This window comes from Carya illinoinensis, chromosome 11 (assembly GCF_018687715.1).
Source record: "Carya illinoinensis cultivar Pawnee chromosome 11, C.illinoinensisPawnee_v1, whole genome shotgun sequence".
Lineage (NCBI taxonomy): Eukaryota > Viridiplantae > Streptophyta > Magnoliopsida > Fagales > Juglandaceae > Carya > Carya illinoinensis.
Window position 1 is genome coordinate 32,544,736 of NC_056762.1, and position 15,543 is coordinate 32,560,278.

Genomic DNA, 15,543 nt, shown 5'->3' on the forward strand with positions numbered 1-15,543 from the left:
AGCATTGTCATAAAACACATGGTCCAAATGAAAGGAAACATAATTGTTTTAAAAAATAATCCGAAAATCAAGTTTTAATAGAGTAACAACTGAAAGTAAGTTTTATCGGATCTCGGGAGCGTATAGCACATTGTGGAGGAAAAGAGTGCGGCCACCCTACAAGTCCAACTTGTAGGTACCAAGTCCCAGTACGTCCACGCTAGCTCTATTCCCCACCTTGATATCACGGCTCCCAGTTGGAATCCGGCGATACTCCACAAATTCGACTCTATCTCGCGCTATGTGCTCGGTCGCTCCTGAATCAACAGTCCATAAAGGATAGGAGTCAGCAACCATCACATGGCTAGTTACAAAAACAATGCGAGAAAAGTCAGAGTGTACCTTCTTCGGGTCAGTGCAGTTACGAGCGAAGTGGCCAATCTTTCCGCAGTTGAAGCACTCTAATTTTGACTTGTTTTTCCCGCGCTTGCCCCTCTTGGTGCGCTGAGAAGTTTCTGACACTTTTTTAATATGTCCAGCAGCCACTCCATTCTTGGACTTCTTGCGCTTAGTAGGGCTGAGCAGAAATCTGAAAATCCGACTCCGGCTCCGTCTCCGCTCCGGCTCCGCTCCGACTCCACTCCGATTCCGACGAATCGGAGTCGGAGTCGGAGTTTTTTTTTCCCTGGAAGTCGGAGTCAGAGTCGGAGTCGGAGGTGGAGGTGTCCCGACTCCGACTCCGCTCCCATCCGACTCCGACACACCGACTCCGACTCCGATATTGTGCATATTTTATAAAAATATGTGTTATCAATATATTAACATCTAATAAATAATAATGTATAAACATTATAATGAATAATATAAGTTAATATAGTTAGTATAAGTTAATTTACATTACTAATTTACTATAAGTTACTATAAGTTAATATAGTTATTAGTTACACTATAAGTTACTAATTACTATACCTTATATAGTTAGTTTACATTACTAATTTACTATAAGTTATTATAAGTTAATATAGTTACTATATAAGTTACCATACCTAGTGCCTTAATTTACATTACTAATTTACTATAAGTTACTATAAATTACTATACCTTATATAGTTAATTTACATTACTAATTTACTATAAGTTACTATATAAGTTACTATATAAGTTACTATAGCTTATTTTATATTTAACATTACTAGTTTACTATAAGTCAATATATAATATATAGTTACATATATACTATATATATATTAAGGGCTTATATAGTATATAGTTACTATAATATGTATTTTTTATGTATTAATCATATGTATTTATATGTTTTATATAACTATACCTTATATAGTTAATTGACATTACTAATTTACTATAAGTTACTATATAATAATATAGTTACTATATAAGTTACTATACCTTATATAGTTAATTGACATTACTAATTTACTATAAGTTACTATATAATAATATAGTTACTATATAAGTTACTATACCTTATTTAATTAATTTACATTACTAATTTACTATAAGTTACTATATAAGTTATTATATAAGTTACTATAGCTTATTTTATATTTTATATTACTAATTTAATATAAGTTAATATAGACTATATAGTTACTATATAAGTTACTATAGCTTGTTTTATATTTTACAATTTACTTTACTAGTTTACTATAAGTTAATATATAATATATAGTATATATAGTAACTTATATAGTATATATAATATATATAGTTATACTTATATAATATAATATATATAGTTATATATTAACTTACTAATTAACTATACTTATATAATATATATAGTTATACTTATATACTATAATATATATTTATAGTTACATATTAACTTACTAATTAACTATACTTATATAATATATATATAGTTATACTTATATACTATAATGTATATAGTTATATATTAACTTACTAATTAACTATACTTATATAATATATATATATAGTTATACTTATATACAATAATATATATAGTATATTATACTTATATACTATAATATATATAGTTATATTATATATAATAGTATAGTTAATAGTATACTATAACTATAGGGCCACCCCACTTCACTATCTACGTCTGCTCTTCTACTCTCGCTCAGAGTGAGTAACAGACACTGTCCCAACCAAATTGTTTCGTTTTCCTCACTCGTTTAACAGGACGTGAATTCAATAACATTTTTGTTTTTTGTATTTTTTTTTATATCATATCTATGATTCTATTTATATATGAATATATATTGGAGCGTGCATCTAGGAATTCGTGTCAGGAGTGTCAACCACGCGTCATCGACAACCCCTCTACGCGGTCAGATTCACTTTGAAGGAGGTTTTGTGAATTTCACTTGCATCTGAATTTCATTTGGGTGTCATTTCCAAGAAATACTAAACACTCTTTTGAATGCTTGGACTTTGACTAAAAGTGAAAGCAATGAAAGAGCGAAGAAGAAAAGTCGCACTTTCCTCCCTCCTTCTTGTGCCCGTACCCTTCCTGAAGCAAATAAAAAGAGCGACCCCCTCGTCTTTCCTCCCATCTCAAGTTACCAATCGAGGACTTCTCGATTTTCAGCTCCTTTAACAAACAAACCCACAATTCTCTTCCTTCATTTATATCCAGTACATACTAAGTAGTCAAAGGTATGCTGTTTGCTTTTTTTTTTTTTTTTGGTTAAAGGAATAAAGTTTTGGTTTTGATGCTTCCAGAAAATGTGGGGTTTGATTTTTTGGACTAAAGCTGTAGCATTTTGATTCTGGGTTGGGTTGTATGTACCAGTTATCTGGTGCTTGTGCTATAGTTCCAGTTTCTTCCCTTTCTTTAGGGATAGGGTCACTGCACTCCATTGTGCCATTGCTGGTGGTACCAATTAAAGTAGAGCACCGACTTCCCCCTCCAAAGCTTTGGACTTGCGAGACCACCACTAAAAGGAGAAGACCCAGTCCACGTTTCACTGAAAACTATTTCAGTTTCTTCTCTCCAATCAACTCCTCCAGCCGTCGCCCCGAGTCCCACGCCGTCGCAGATCTGGGTCATCGCACGGTGCCCACTGCCCTCCCACGGTCTCACTGACTCCGCTCCGACAAGTCGGAGTCGGAGCCGGAGCGGAGCATATAGCCTTCGGAGCCGGAGCCGGAGTCGGAGGTCGGACTCGGCCTCCGACAAAGTCGGAGTTGGAGTTGGAGGACCCAGATACCGACTCCGGTTGCATCGGTGCTCAGCCCTAGCGCTTAGGCCTTGATGCCTTGCGCGAACCAACATTAGCCACATAGGCTGTATGATTGGGCTTAGTAGTCTCTAGGCGCCCACCCTCCAATTCCAAATGACGCGAGACATCATCAAAGTCTTTGATATTCTCGTTATGCGTTAAGTTTTGGCTCATCTTCTCCCAAGAATTCAGTAGTGATCTTATCGCTGCCTGTACTTGCTGTTCATCTGTCAGGTTGTTTCCTGCTGACCTAAGTTCGCAGATCATAGTTGACATAGCCTTAAGATGCTGCTTCATCGTGTGGTCAGAGCGCATCTTATAGGAGTCGAACCTCATGGTTAATCCACGCAACCTAGTGGCTGAAGTTCCACCAAACTTCAACTTCAAAGCCTCCCACATGCTTTGGGCAGTGTCATAGACCTCGAACTCACACATTAGATCATTGTGCATGCTGCTTAGCATAATTATGCGCACACACCGATTTTTCTTAGCCTATTGGGTATAGGCTTGTTGATCTACCTTGTGTTGTTCCGAGTTCCCTTCCTCGGGCATAGTAAGGGTGTGAGATAAGGCCTCCAAGACCTCTTGCTCATCTAAGACATATTGGATGAGCAAGTCCAATATGCAAAGATAATATGTCATAGTTTTCCCCATCTAATTTCTCTTATTTGTTTAAGTCGGCAACAATATTCTTGGATGCCATTTCACTACAATACGCAAAGAAGGGATATTACTCACATACCTAAGAAATCTGCCGCGTCCTTTCAATTTAGAAATAGAATAATTTAGACATGTCGCAAGATCGAAAAATCGCTAGACTTCAGAATCATCTCTTGCGCCACAATATCCAATTATTAGATTTCTAACTCAATTCCCGCACAAATTAAAAAAAAAAAAACAAATATGGGAGAATTTATCATCATAAATCTCAACCATACTCCCACTATCTTAAGTAGTCATCTAGGCCTAGTCACATTTAATCTATAACATTAAATAAAAGACCATATGTAATATAACAATACATTTAAGCATATATTAAATCATGCCAACTTTTTTTTTATTATTATAAAATTTATTATTATTTAACCAAAAAAAAAAATTATAAAAACATTTAAAATCCCCACCTAAACCAAAGAATATTCGCAGCCCAGTGGTGCACCCTCTCCTTAGTTTAGTGGTAGGTCTTGGGTTCAAAACCCATTTGTGCCACTTTATTTTTTTTTCGATTTTTAATAAAAAAAAACTTCCAGAAAAAAACACTGGGCTTAAAAGCCCAGCCCATTTTTTTTCTTTTTTCTTAAACCCAAAAACATAGTGGGCCGAAGGGCCCAAGCCCAACCCGGCCCATCAGTAGATGACTCAAGTCATCTTCTTCCTCCCGCAAGTTATTGTTCACGTATTTTTTTTTCGATTTTTAATAAAAAAAAACTTCCAGAAAAAAACACTGGGCTTAAAAGCCCAGCCCATTTTTTTTTCTTTTTTCTTAAACCCAAAAACATAGTGGGCTAAAGGGCCCAAGCCCAACCCGGCCCATCAGTAGATGACTCAAGTCATCTTCTTCCTCCCGCAAGTTACTGTTCACGTGAATAGTAACTCGAGAAAAAAATTTTTTAGTTGCCGTTTATGGACCTCACCTGGGCCGCCAATCGTCGGAAACTGCTTCCAGAGGAAGCTGGGTGCTGCCGCAGCACCGAGCCGGCACTACTCTGGTGCACGCAGCACCGAGGCGGTGCTACAGGTGCCTCCATGGTGCATGGAGCACCGTGGGCACCTGCTGGTGCGCATTGCACCTCCCACGTATGGGTGGTGCACGCTGCACCACCGAGAGCAGAGGTGGTGCTCGCTGCACCACCGTGTGTGGGTGGTGAGCGCAGCACTGCTGCATAGCGCTTCAGCCAATTTTTTTTTTTTAAGAAAACACTGCAGCACCACATGTGCGCGAAAAAAAAAACACAGTTTATATGCATATGCCAAAAAGAAACTGGAAGCAATTATAAATGCTCTGGTACCAATGTAAGAATGCACAGTGGAGAATACCTCAAGCTTAGCTTATAAAGTTGTTTCACAAGTTTCTCCAGATCGATAAAAGTTTTCACTTAGTGGTAAAGCGTATTACTAGAGTAACGCTTTAACAATTCACAGCCTAAATACTATCTTAAGAGAGAGAGCTTTTTTATTTTTTCTGATGATTCCCAAGAATCAAAAGAGGGGGGCTATATATAGCCCCCTACACGGCTGGCCTTTAAGGCCCAGCCTTAAACTGCCATTTATTTTGCAGAAACGCATGGCTTTAAGCCATGGGTTATAAGCAAATAATGCATGGCTTAAAGCCATGCGTTAGGTAGTAGTAAAGGAGGGGTCTACCCCATGTGGGCGCCCCTCCAATTAACACTGTATATATAGGATCGTTTGCTGTACATATCTCGTCTAGGATTTATCGAAACAGATCAAAACTTAGGATTTTGAATAATCCTATCACTTCTAGCTGTTTTTATCATGTCGTTAAAGGTGGCACCATGTATATCTCTTTTCGAATTCCTTTTGACTATCCCTTTATGACTTTTGGGCCCATACTTTGGGCTTCTTGGTTTTTAATGTATTATGGGCCTTCTTATACGTTTCAAGGCTCTTCAGTTGGGATGGTCCCTCCAGTTATCCCGTCAATTCTATTCACCTTTTGGCTGAAGGAATTTATTTTTTATCAATCTTGTTGTTGTGAAAGTGCTGGGTATGATTGCATGGGCTTGGGTGCTTGGAAAATAAGTTGACACGGACGTGGGCCCAAATCACCCATGGCTTTTTGGCGTCTTCAGGCCCGCGGTTTTTCTTGCCACCTCATGCTACTTCATTTTCCCCCAGAAAGATTTTACTTTAAAGAATCACAGATTTGATATCATTTCCTGCTATGTGGCAGAGAAGATAGACAATTTTCTTGCACCGGTTAGCCTTCTTCTTTAGTGCTGAGTTACCTTTTCTATCCATTTGACGCTTCACATTTCACTACCATTCAAAGTTTCACTTTTCCATTGTCTTTCGTTCCTACCTCTGTTACGCTCTCCGCCCTTTCATTCCTATCTTTGTTTTTCGCTTATCTTGCTCTTCCTTGCTATTTTCTTCCCACCGATTTCAATGGCTCCCTACAGTGAAGGCGAGGTTTCTGAAAATCCCTTTGAGGTCCTTGAAGGCACAATCTTTGCTGGACATCGATGGCGTTTAGGCATTCGAGAGAAACATTTCTCTAAGATTTGGGAAGACTTTCGTATTTCTAAAACTGTCATCTTAAGTGTTCCTGAATACGGAGTTTGTGATGACGAGGGCTTTGCTACTAAAGTGGCTATTACTATTTCTCTTCTACAAAATGGGTTGAGGCTCCCCTTCTGCCGCCCTCTCCGTGACCTTTTGGATCTTCTCAACCTTACTTCTGCTCAATTACACCCTTTCGCACTGAGGGCGTACCTCTGTGCCTACATTGTATTCCGTATGGTTTTGGAACCTCTTGGTGACCCTTATCCTGATTTGACTGCTCGGGAATTTTTGACATTCTATAACTTGAGGGAAGCTTCCAAAGGCAACATTCTCAGCTTCCGTAAGAAAGACGATGGGCAAACATTGGCTCGGTTTGAGACTCGCCACTCCAATGCCAAGGCGTGGACCTCCAAGTTCTTTTATATCTCCGGTCAAGGTTGGGAATACCCTAGCAAGGAAGAAGTTTTTCATGATTTCCTAGTTAAATCAATTTGGCGCCCTCTTCCCGACGAAAAGAAAATGTGGCTTAAAATGGCACCTCTGTCACGTCATGAACTGGCTCGAATCGAGACAGTTCATTCTTGGGCCAAAGCTAATCCAAATGCGCTTCGGACTAACAACTTGCTGACCTCTACCCATATTGATCGGTTCTTGAAGTCTCCCAACCGATCTTCTTTTCAAGGGTGTGACTTTATGATTTCAGACACCATTCCTCCTCCCATGGCGAAGCCTACTGAGAACACTGCGAGGTATGAGCCTTCCAAGAGGAAGATATGCTCGGAAGAGGGGGAGAAGGAGGAGGCCGTTGAAAAGAGGGAAAAAAGAAGCAAGAAGAAAAACGAGGGAGAGAAAAATGAGAGAAGAGGGAGAAGAGGAGCAAGAAAAAGAATGAATCTGATGGTCTCCAAAAGAAAGCTCGCTCTAGAGATCCCTCTCCGCCCTCTTCTCTTCCACAGGAGATCCTGGCGCCCTTAGGGGGCATTCAGGGCTTGGTGCCGTAGGAGGACACTCCTTCTCAGGAGTCTTCACAGCTGGTCGTCACTTAGACTCCGTTGCCCCAACTGGAGGTCCTCTTCGTATCATCAGGGGAAAGCCACAGCTAGGGTTCTATTCCGCCCAATACCACTAAGCCTTCCTTGCCTTTGCCATCCCCGTCGCCGCCATATTCTCGTAGCCAGAGGGATGTGGAGAGTATAGCTGACCTGGCTGCCTCCCTCCAGTTTGTGCCTAGGACACAAGAGCCTGCCACGACACCTACGCCTACTTTTGAGTTTCTTGTGCTGGAGGGGCGGGCGAGTTAGTTCGAGCTAGGCACAAGAGTGGTTGCTGCCCTTAATCTTGACTCAGTCACTCCGGCAGGAGCTTGCTCGCCCCTTTCTTCTACCACTGCCCATGCTGAGGCAGCCAATGTTTTGCCCACAGGTGGTCACATGGAGACATCGGGCACCTTACCTTTGGATGGGGCCAAAGGTGCCACAAGGGATCTCCCACCATGCCCGACTGAAACAGACGACGAGGTTGGTTCACGCCAAACTTCTTCAGAAAGCTTACCAGATACCATCTCAGGGGAAAAAACCCCTTTGCCAATCGGTAGGGGGCCTGGACTCTCTCTTCCTTCTCTCCATACCTTCTCTTTTGGCGGGGATACTGATTCCTTCCTTAAGGAGGAGTGGGTGAATTTCTAGAAGGAAGATGCCCGCTTTCGTGACGCTGACTTGGCTCAACCACCACCTCCTCTACCCCTTTTGCATTTGGTTGATTTATCAGGGAGGATGATGGCTTCGTCTGTAAGACCTGAGGAGACACCCCTCCCAGACCCTAGCGAGATCGTGAGGGGGGATGCTAGTGGTGGTGATTCCTCAATAGTAATCAACTCTCAGGCTGAGGCCACTGCCCAGATGGCTAACCATTTGAAAAATTGGCTCTCTGAGTTATTATGCCTTTTGTCCCCTTTTGCATATACTTCTTTCATATCTTCGCCTCTCTTCATGTTGGTTGCTTGTTTATCTTCTCGCAGGGGATCAATGACTTGGCTGCATGGATAGTTGCTGACCGCTCTCGTCTTAAGAAGGAGGTTAAGGAGTGTCGCCAGTTGTGCTACATAGCCAAACGTGCCTTTGAGAGATGGTGGGCCAACATAACTGAATTGGCAGCTTTGGCCAAGGCTAGGGAGGAGTTAAAGATCCTATTAAAGCAATCCAAGGGTTACTCACATTCTTTGCAAGGTGATCTTGAGATACGTGAGGTCGAACTCCTTACACTGCGCGAAGCTGTCTGCCTTGCAAACGAGGCTAAGGCTAAAGATGACTTCGCCTTGTCAATTCTTTACTCTGAGAGGGACTTAGCCAGGTTGCAACTTTCAGAGGCTTAGGAGAACTTCAAGGCTGAGAGCTCTCGTTTGAACTTAGAGCTTGCTGCCCGTGATGAAGCACTGTCCTTTCTTCGTGGAGACCTAGCCCGTTCTCAAGACAGGTACAGGTACTCTGAGGAGAGTCTTCAGGAGGCAAACTTGACCCGTGGAGTCTGCCAGCAGAGTCTATCTGAGAAGGTGGGGGAGCTGACTACTGCTCAGGAGGAGGTCGTACGGCTTTGCGCCCAGTTGGCCCACGTCCCTGCTACAAGGGACGATGCTTTCGCTTACGGGTATGGCCGCTACATTTTTAGGCTGAGGAACCGTCTCATGAATGATCTTGCCACCTACCTTAGGATTCTCGACCGGGAGTTGTTCTATCCCGAGGAAATTTCCCGCCGCACGGTTGATGAGTTTGGGTGGAAAGAGATGCCTGATGCTTTTGCAAACGTGCCCCGAGCCTTCCCGCCTGAGGATGCCCCATGACTAATTTTTCCCTTTGTGTGTTTGACTGTGGATGATTTTTTTTCTTTGGTATTTCTATATTTTGTACATTTGCAACAATGGACTTTGATTTTGTTCTGTTGAATGTTTCGGCTACTGTGTTCTTTTAATTCTTGTCTTTTTCATGGCACCACAAGCTGCTAAGACTTGTCTTTGGTGTTTAGGGTCAGCATGGTCTGAGGACCTACGCGTCATTTTTCATGGCACCACAAGCTGCTAATGTTTGTCTTTGATGTTTAGGGTCGGCTTGGTCTGAAGACCTATGCACCCTTTTTTCATGGCACTACAATCTACTAAGACTTGTCTTTGCTGTTTAGGGTCAGAGTGGTCTGAGGACCTATGCGCCATTTTTTCATGGCACCACAAGCTGCTAAGGCTTTTCTTTGGTGTTTAGGGTTGGTGTGGTCTGAGGACCTATGCACCTTTTTTTATGGCACCACAAGCTACTGAGGCTTGTCTTTGGTGTTTAGGGTCGACGTGGTCTGAGGACCTACGCACCCTTTTTTTATGGCACCACAAGCTGCTAAGACTTGTCTTTGGTGTTTAGGTTTGGCATGGTCTGAGGACCTATGCGCCATTTTTTCATGGCATCACAAGCTAATAAGACTTGTTTTTGGTGTTTAGGGTCAGCATGATCTAAAGACCTAAGCGTCCTTTTTTCATGGCACCACAAGCTACTAAGATTTGTGTTTAGTGTTTAGGGTCAAGCGTGGTCTGAGGACCTACGCGCCCTTTTTTTATGGCATCACAAGCTGCTAAGGCTTGTCTTTGATGTTTAGGGTTGAGTGGTCTCTGACCTTTCTCGCATTTTTTTCATGGAATTTATATTCACCCCTGGGAAATTTTTTCTCTATACAGAATTATCAATGAACAAAACGAATTATATTCATAAATAGTGATGTCACAAACATTGAACAAAAATAAAGAGAATGAATGCTTAAATCAACAAATATTACGAAAATTATTGATAAAATTTCTTCAAGTGCTCTGCGTTCCATGGGTGCGGTAGTTCCTTGCCCTTGCTGTCTTTCAATCGGTACAATCCAGGCCGGTTGTTGGCTATTACTAGATAAGGACCTTCCCATCGGGGCCCCATTTTTCTCTCAACTTGGGTGCTCACCCTGGTTTTCTTCAAAATTAGGTCGCCCACTTTAAAGGTCCTGGGCCTTACTCTTTTGTTGAAGTACTGCACAGCTTTCCTTTTTTTTTTTTTTGCAACATCCGACCTCGGCTATCTCTCTTTCTTCCTCGAGTAAGTCGAGGTATTGTTCTATCTTTTTGTCATTCTAGGGACCCGAGAAATGGTTCGTTCTGTAGGTTGGCAGCCCTGCTTCCACTGGTGTAACCGCTTTGCATCCGTACGCCAGCGTATACGAGGATTCCCCTGTCGGAGTTTTTGCTGTAGTTCTGTACGTCCAGAGTACCCTTGGCAGCTTGTCTGCCCAATCTCCTTTCTTCTCTGTTAGCTTTTTCTTGAGGATTGAGAGTAGCTTCTTGTTTGTTGCCTAAACTTGACCATTTGCTGGGGGGTGGCGTGGGGAGGAGTACTTTGCCTTGATCCTTAGCTACACACACCATTCTCTGTAGTCATCTGAGTCGAACTGGCACCCATTGTCAATTATAATACTCTGAGGAATCTCGAACCTACAGACGACATTCTTCCACAAGAATTTTCTCACGGCTTTGCCTATGATCGTTGCGAATAGCTCTACTTCTGCCCATTTTGTAAAATAGTCGACGGTGACTATCATGAATTTAACACCACCTTTTCCTGGCGGGAAGGGTCCTACCAGATCGATCCCCCATTAGGCGAAAGGCCATGGTGTTGTTACTGATATTAACCCCTCTGGAGGGGCATGTGGTATGGGTGTGTAAGTCTGGCATTTTGCACACCTCTTGGCGAACTCCCATGCATCCCTTCGAGTATTAGACCAGTAATACCCTGCCCGGACCGCTTTCTTAGCCAAGGTTCTTCCCCCACTGTGATTTTCACATATCCCTTCGTGTATCTCAACTAGGATATACTGTGCTTTTTGTGCGGAGATGCATCATAGTAAAGGAACAGAGAAGCCTCTTTTATAAAGGATTCCATGATGAGTAGGAATATTGCTGCCCTTTTCTTTATCTTTCTCACCTCTTCTCTTGCTTCCGGCAATTTTCCTTCGTCCAAGTACTTCACTACACTGTTCGCCCAATCTGGGGTGCTTGACCCTAGAACTCCTTCCTCGACGCCCACAGCTGGGACCTCGATGACCCTTCTCTCGACTAGCCATGGTAGGGGTACTTCCTTCCCTCTTGATGCCGCTCGTGCCAATCTGTCTGTGACCTCATTGTCCTCTCTTGGTATCTGAGTTATAGTGAAGTATGAGAAGAGATTGCGTATTTCCCAAACTCGTGCCAGATATTTCTTTAACTTTTTGCCCTTAGTAGCGTACAGGCCTAAAACCTGATTTACTACCACTTGTGAATTTGACCTGGTGTCTACTTCAGTTGCCCCAATTTGGGTGGCCACTGACAACCCTGATATCAGCTTTTCATACTCAGTTTCATTGTTTGTTACTTTGAACGCCAGCGTGACCATGTAATACTGCTCTTGGCCGTCAGGGTGCAGCAAATGTATTCCCAGGCCTCCTCCTATCAGACAAGATGACCCGTCTATAAACAATATCCACAGCTTTGCTGATGGTGCTACTGCCTCCTCCTGGGGAAAGTCTAAAAACTCTGCCATAAAATTTGCCATCTCTTGCCCTTTAATTTCTTTTCTCGGCTCATACTCTACATCGAACTCACTTAGCTCGATTGACTAACCTATCAGCCTCCCTGTGCAATCCGGCTTCCTCAAAACTTTCGCCAATGGAACCTCTGTCAGTACCCTTACTGTGTGGGCTTGAAAATAAGGACGGAGTTTTCTAGCTGCCACTACCAAGGCAAATGCAAATAACTCAATTCGAGGATACCTTGTTTTTGCTCCTCTGAGTGCTCGACTCACATAGCATACCGGATGTTGTACGACTCCTTCTTCCTTTATGAGGATGTCGGATACAGAGTGCGGGGAGACTGCTAGATAAGCATAGAGTATGTCTCCCTTCTCTGGTCGCTTTAAAAGGGGCGGATTGGCCAGATACTGCTTTAACATTTTGAATGCTTCGTCGCACTATTCATTCCAATGATGCACCTTCCGCAGTACTTGGAAAAAGGAGAGGCACTTATCGGTTGATCGGGCTATGAACCTTCCCAGGGCGGCCACCCTCCCCGCCAGTCGTTGAATCTTGTTGAGATTCTTTGGTGATTTCATATTGATAATGGCCTCTATCTTATCTGGAGAAGCTTCAATCCCTCTTTCAGACATGAGGAAACCCAAGAATTTCTCAGACTGGATCTCGAAAGCACATTTCGATGGGTTCAGCCTCATTTTGTAACGGTGTAAGACTCCAAACGCCGTTTGCAAATCCACAAGGTGTTGGGCGGGCACTTTGCTCTTTACCAGTAGGTCATCCACGTATACTTCCATGGATTTCCCAATCTATTTCTTGAACATCCGATTCACTAGCCTCTAGTAGGTTGCCCCTGCATTCTTCAGTCCAAAGGGCATGACCTGGTAGCAATATAGCTCTCGGTCAGTGATGAAAGATGTTTTTTCTTTATCCGTTGCATTCATCCGTATTTGGTTGTAACCCGAGTATGCATCCATAAAGCTCAACACATGATGCCCCGCTGTAGCATCTACGATGACGTCGATGCGCGGTAAGGGGAAGCTATCTTTCGGGCAAGTTTTGTTTAAATTTGTAAAGTCTACACACATTCTCCACTTCTCATTCATCTTTTTCACCATGACAACGTTGGATAACCACTCCGGGTAGTGGGCCTCTCTGATGAAGTCGGTCACCAGCAACCTTTCAACTTCTTCATTAATGGCGGCGTACTTTTCTGCGCTGAATGATCTCCTCTTCTGTCGCACTACTTTGTGCGTCAGGTCTACACCTAAACAATGCTCAATAATTTTGTTGTCTATACCGGGCATCTCTTCATGGCTCCATACGAAGACATCCCTGTGTTCGATCAACAGTTGGATTAGGGCTTCTCTATCTATTGGTGGGACTTGCGTCTCGATACGGGTAGTGGTCCCAGGGCGATTAATGTATAATGCCACGAGTTCCAGAGGTTCGTTGACTTCTGCATGTTGCTGAACCCAATCATCCCTGACTTTTATATCTCTCTCATAAGTTACCGCTACAGGTGGTGGCAGGGGCGGCAAGGCCCCATCTTGTCCTGCCACCGTGCAGGCTTTCTTCTTGACTTTCTTTGATTCCTGCACATAACATTCTCGAGCCAGGACCTGCTCACCTCTCGCCTCTCCCACACTGCCATCTGTTAGGAACTTCATCTTGAGATGGTAGGTGGATGTTAGCGCCCTCAAATGATTGAGTGTTGGTCTTCCCAATATGGCATTGTAAGAGGAAGGAGCTTTCACTACAAAAAAATTGGTCATCGTGGTTGCTGTCCGTGCCCCCCGTGCCTGCAGTTATTGGGAGCGTGATTGCCCCTACGAGCTAGATAGTATCCCTTGAGAAACCCTTTAATGGCGTAGGGGAGAGCCTCAGTTTACTAACATCAATCCCCATTTTGACAAACGCTTCCTAGAACAGTATATCCGCCGAGCTCCCATTGTCTACTAGTACCCGCCTAGTTATATAATTGGCTATTACGAGGGTTATCACTAGCGCATCGTCATGCAGATATATAATTCCTTTCCTGCCCGCCTCTTCAAAGGATTTCACCATTCGCTCACTGCTAAGCTTTGGTTGTTTGTGTGCTCGATCCGCCATGAACACCTCTTCATATCTTACCTTCCATGCATACACCTTTCGGCTGGATGTAGAAATAACAGCCCCAACAAAACCTCCTGCTATGGTCTTTATTTCTCCTTTTGGGGGCGACCTCGCCCTCCTGTCCTGGCGGTTATTAACATGGCGCCTTCTTTCTGGACTGAAACTCCGCCTTGCTTCTTGCCTAGTCTCCTGATGCCTTTTAGGCTTTAACCGCTCTGCGACCATTTGCTCCAATTCACCAATTCCTGCTAACTCAGCGACTCTCTTTCTCATGGTCGTCCAGTGCAAGCTCATCTGATGGTATTTGCAATACCAACTGCTTGTTTTGATGGGGTGGCGGCTTTCCTTTTCTCTCTCTCCTTCCTGTACGCTCAGATTATTGTGCACCAATCTGAGGTTGCGATTTGACCATCCTTCCCTCTCTCTTTCTCGCCTACTTGGATTACCCTTCTTATCAACCTGCCTGTTTCTCTGCTCAATCTGAGTATCTTCTTTGACAAGGTCTACCAAAGCTTGCAGAGTATCTTTTGCATTGACAAAATCATCTGCCCTGTCCATGAACTCCTTGAGGGTGGAAGGAGTTCTCAGGGCCAACTCTCCCATGAAAGGACTGAGCGGCTATATCCCATCTAATACGGCGGCCAGAGTGATCTTCTCATCTTAGTCATTCGTTGTTAAGCGCTTTTTGTTGAAACGGGCCAAGTAGGCCTTTAAATTCTCATCCTCTTTTTGCTTAACTGTTAACAGGTAGGCGTCTGGGCGCCGTCATCTTCTGCTAGGCATGAACTGGGTCAAGAACTGCTTTGCCAGCTCTTTAAAGCTGTCTATTGACTTCGGTTTGAGGGTCCCAAACCAACCCCTAGCGTTTCCTTTCAGGGTCAGAGGAAAAGCTCGGCACGCAATCTCTCTTTGGAAACCGTGGAGCTGATATGAGCTTTAAAGTTTTCCAGATGATCTATCGGGTCCTTGGACCCATCGTACATATCTATTTGGGGAACTTTGAATTTTGGCAGGAGCGGCATAGCCATAATATGTGCGCTGTATGACAGATCTGTTTGGTGTAGTAGACTTTCCACTGAGGAAGAACCACCCATCTTCTTCGCCATCTCTTCATATTTTCCCGCTAACTCCTTTAACTCACCATACATCCTTTTTTTCTCTTCTCATTCAGCATCATTTTCAATCTTGCAATGTGCTTCTTGCTCACCTTGCTCGCTGTGAGCAGGCATATCGTCATTATGAGAATTGGCGTTCTTCCATCTTAAGTCATTGTTCTCCTTTTGTAAGATTCCCATGGCCTCAAGAGCTTGTTTCAATTTCTCCTCTACTACTGCTAGTCGTGCTTCCATAAACGACGGTTCGGTGTCCATCGTTCGGCTTGCTACAGAGCATGTTACAATTGGTATGTGAGAACCAC

General features: G+C 43.2%; 1 protein-coding gene across 1 annotated transcript; it reads right to left on the bottom strand.

Moving 5' to 3' along the window:
• Positions 1 to 13,934: 13,934 nt before the first annotated feature.
• On the bottom strand, positions 13,935 to 14,684 carry LOC122282398. Its single transcript, XM_043094351.1, has one exon. The coding sequence runs from the start codon at positions 14,682 to 14,684 to the stop codon at positions 13,935 to 13,937; it is 750 nt and encodes a 249-aa protein (XP_042950285.1).
• Positions 14,685 to 15,543: the final 859 nt, after the last annotated feature.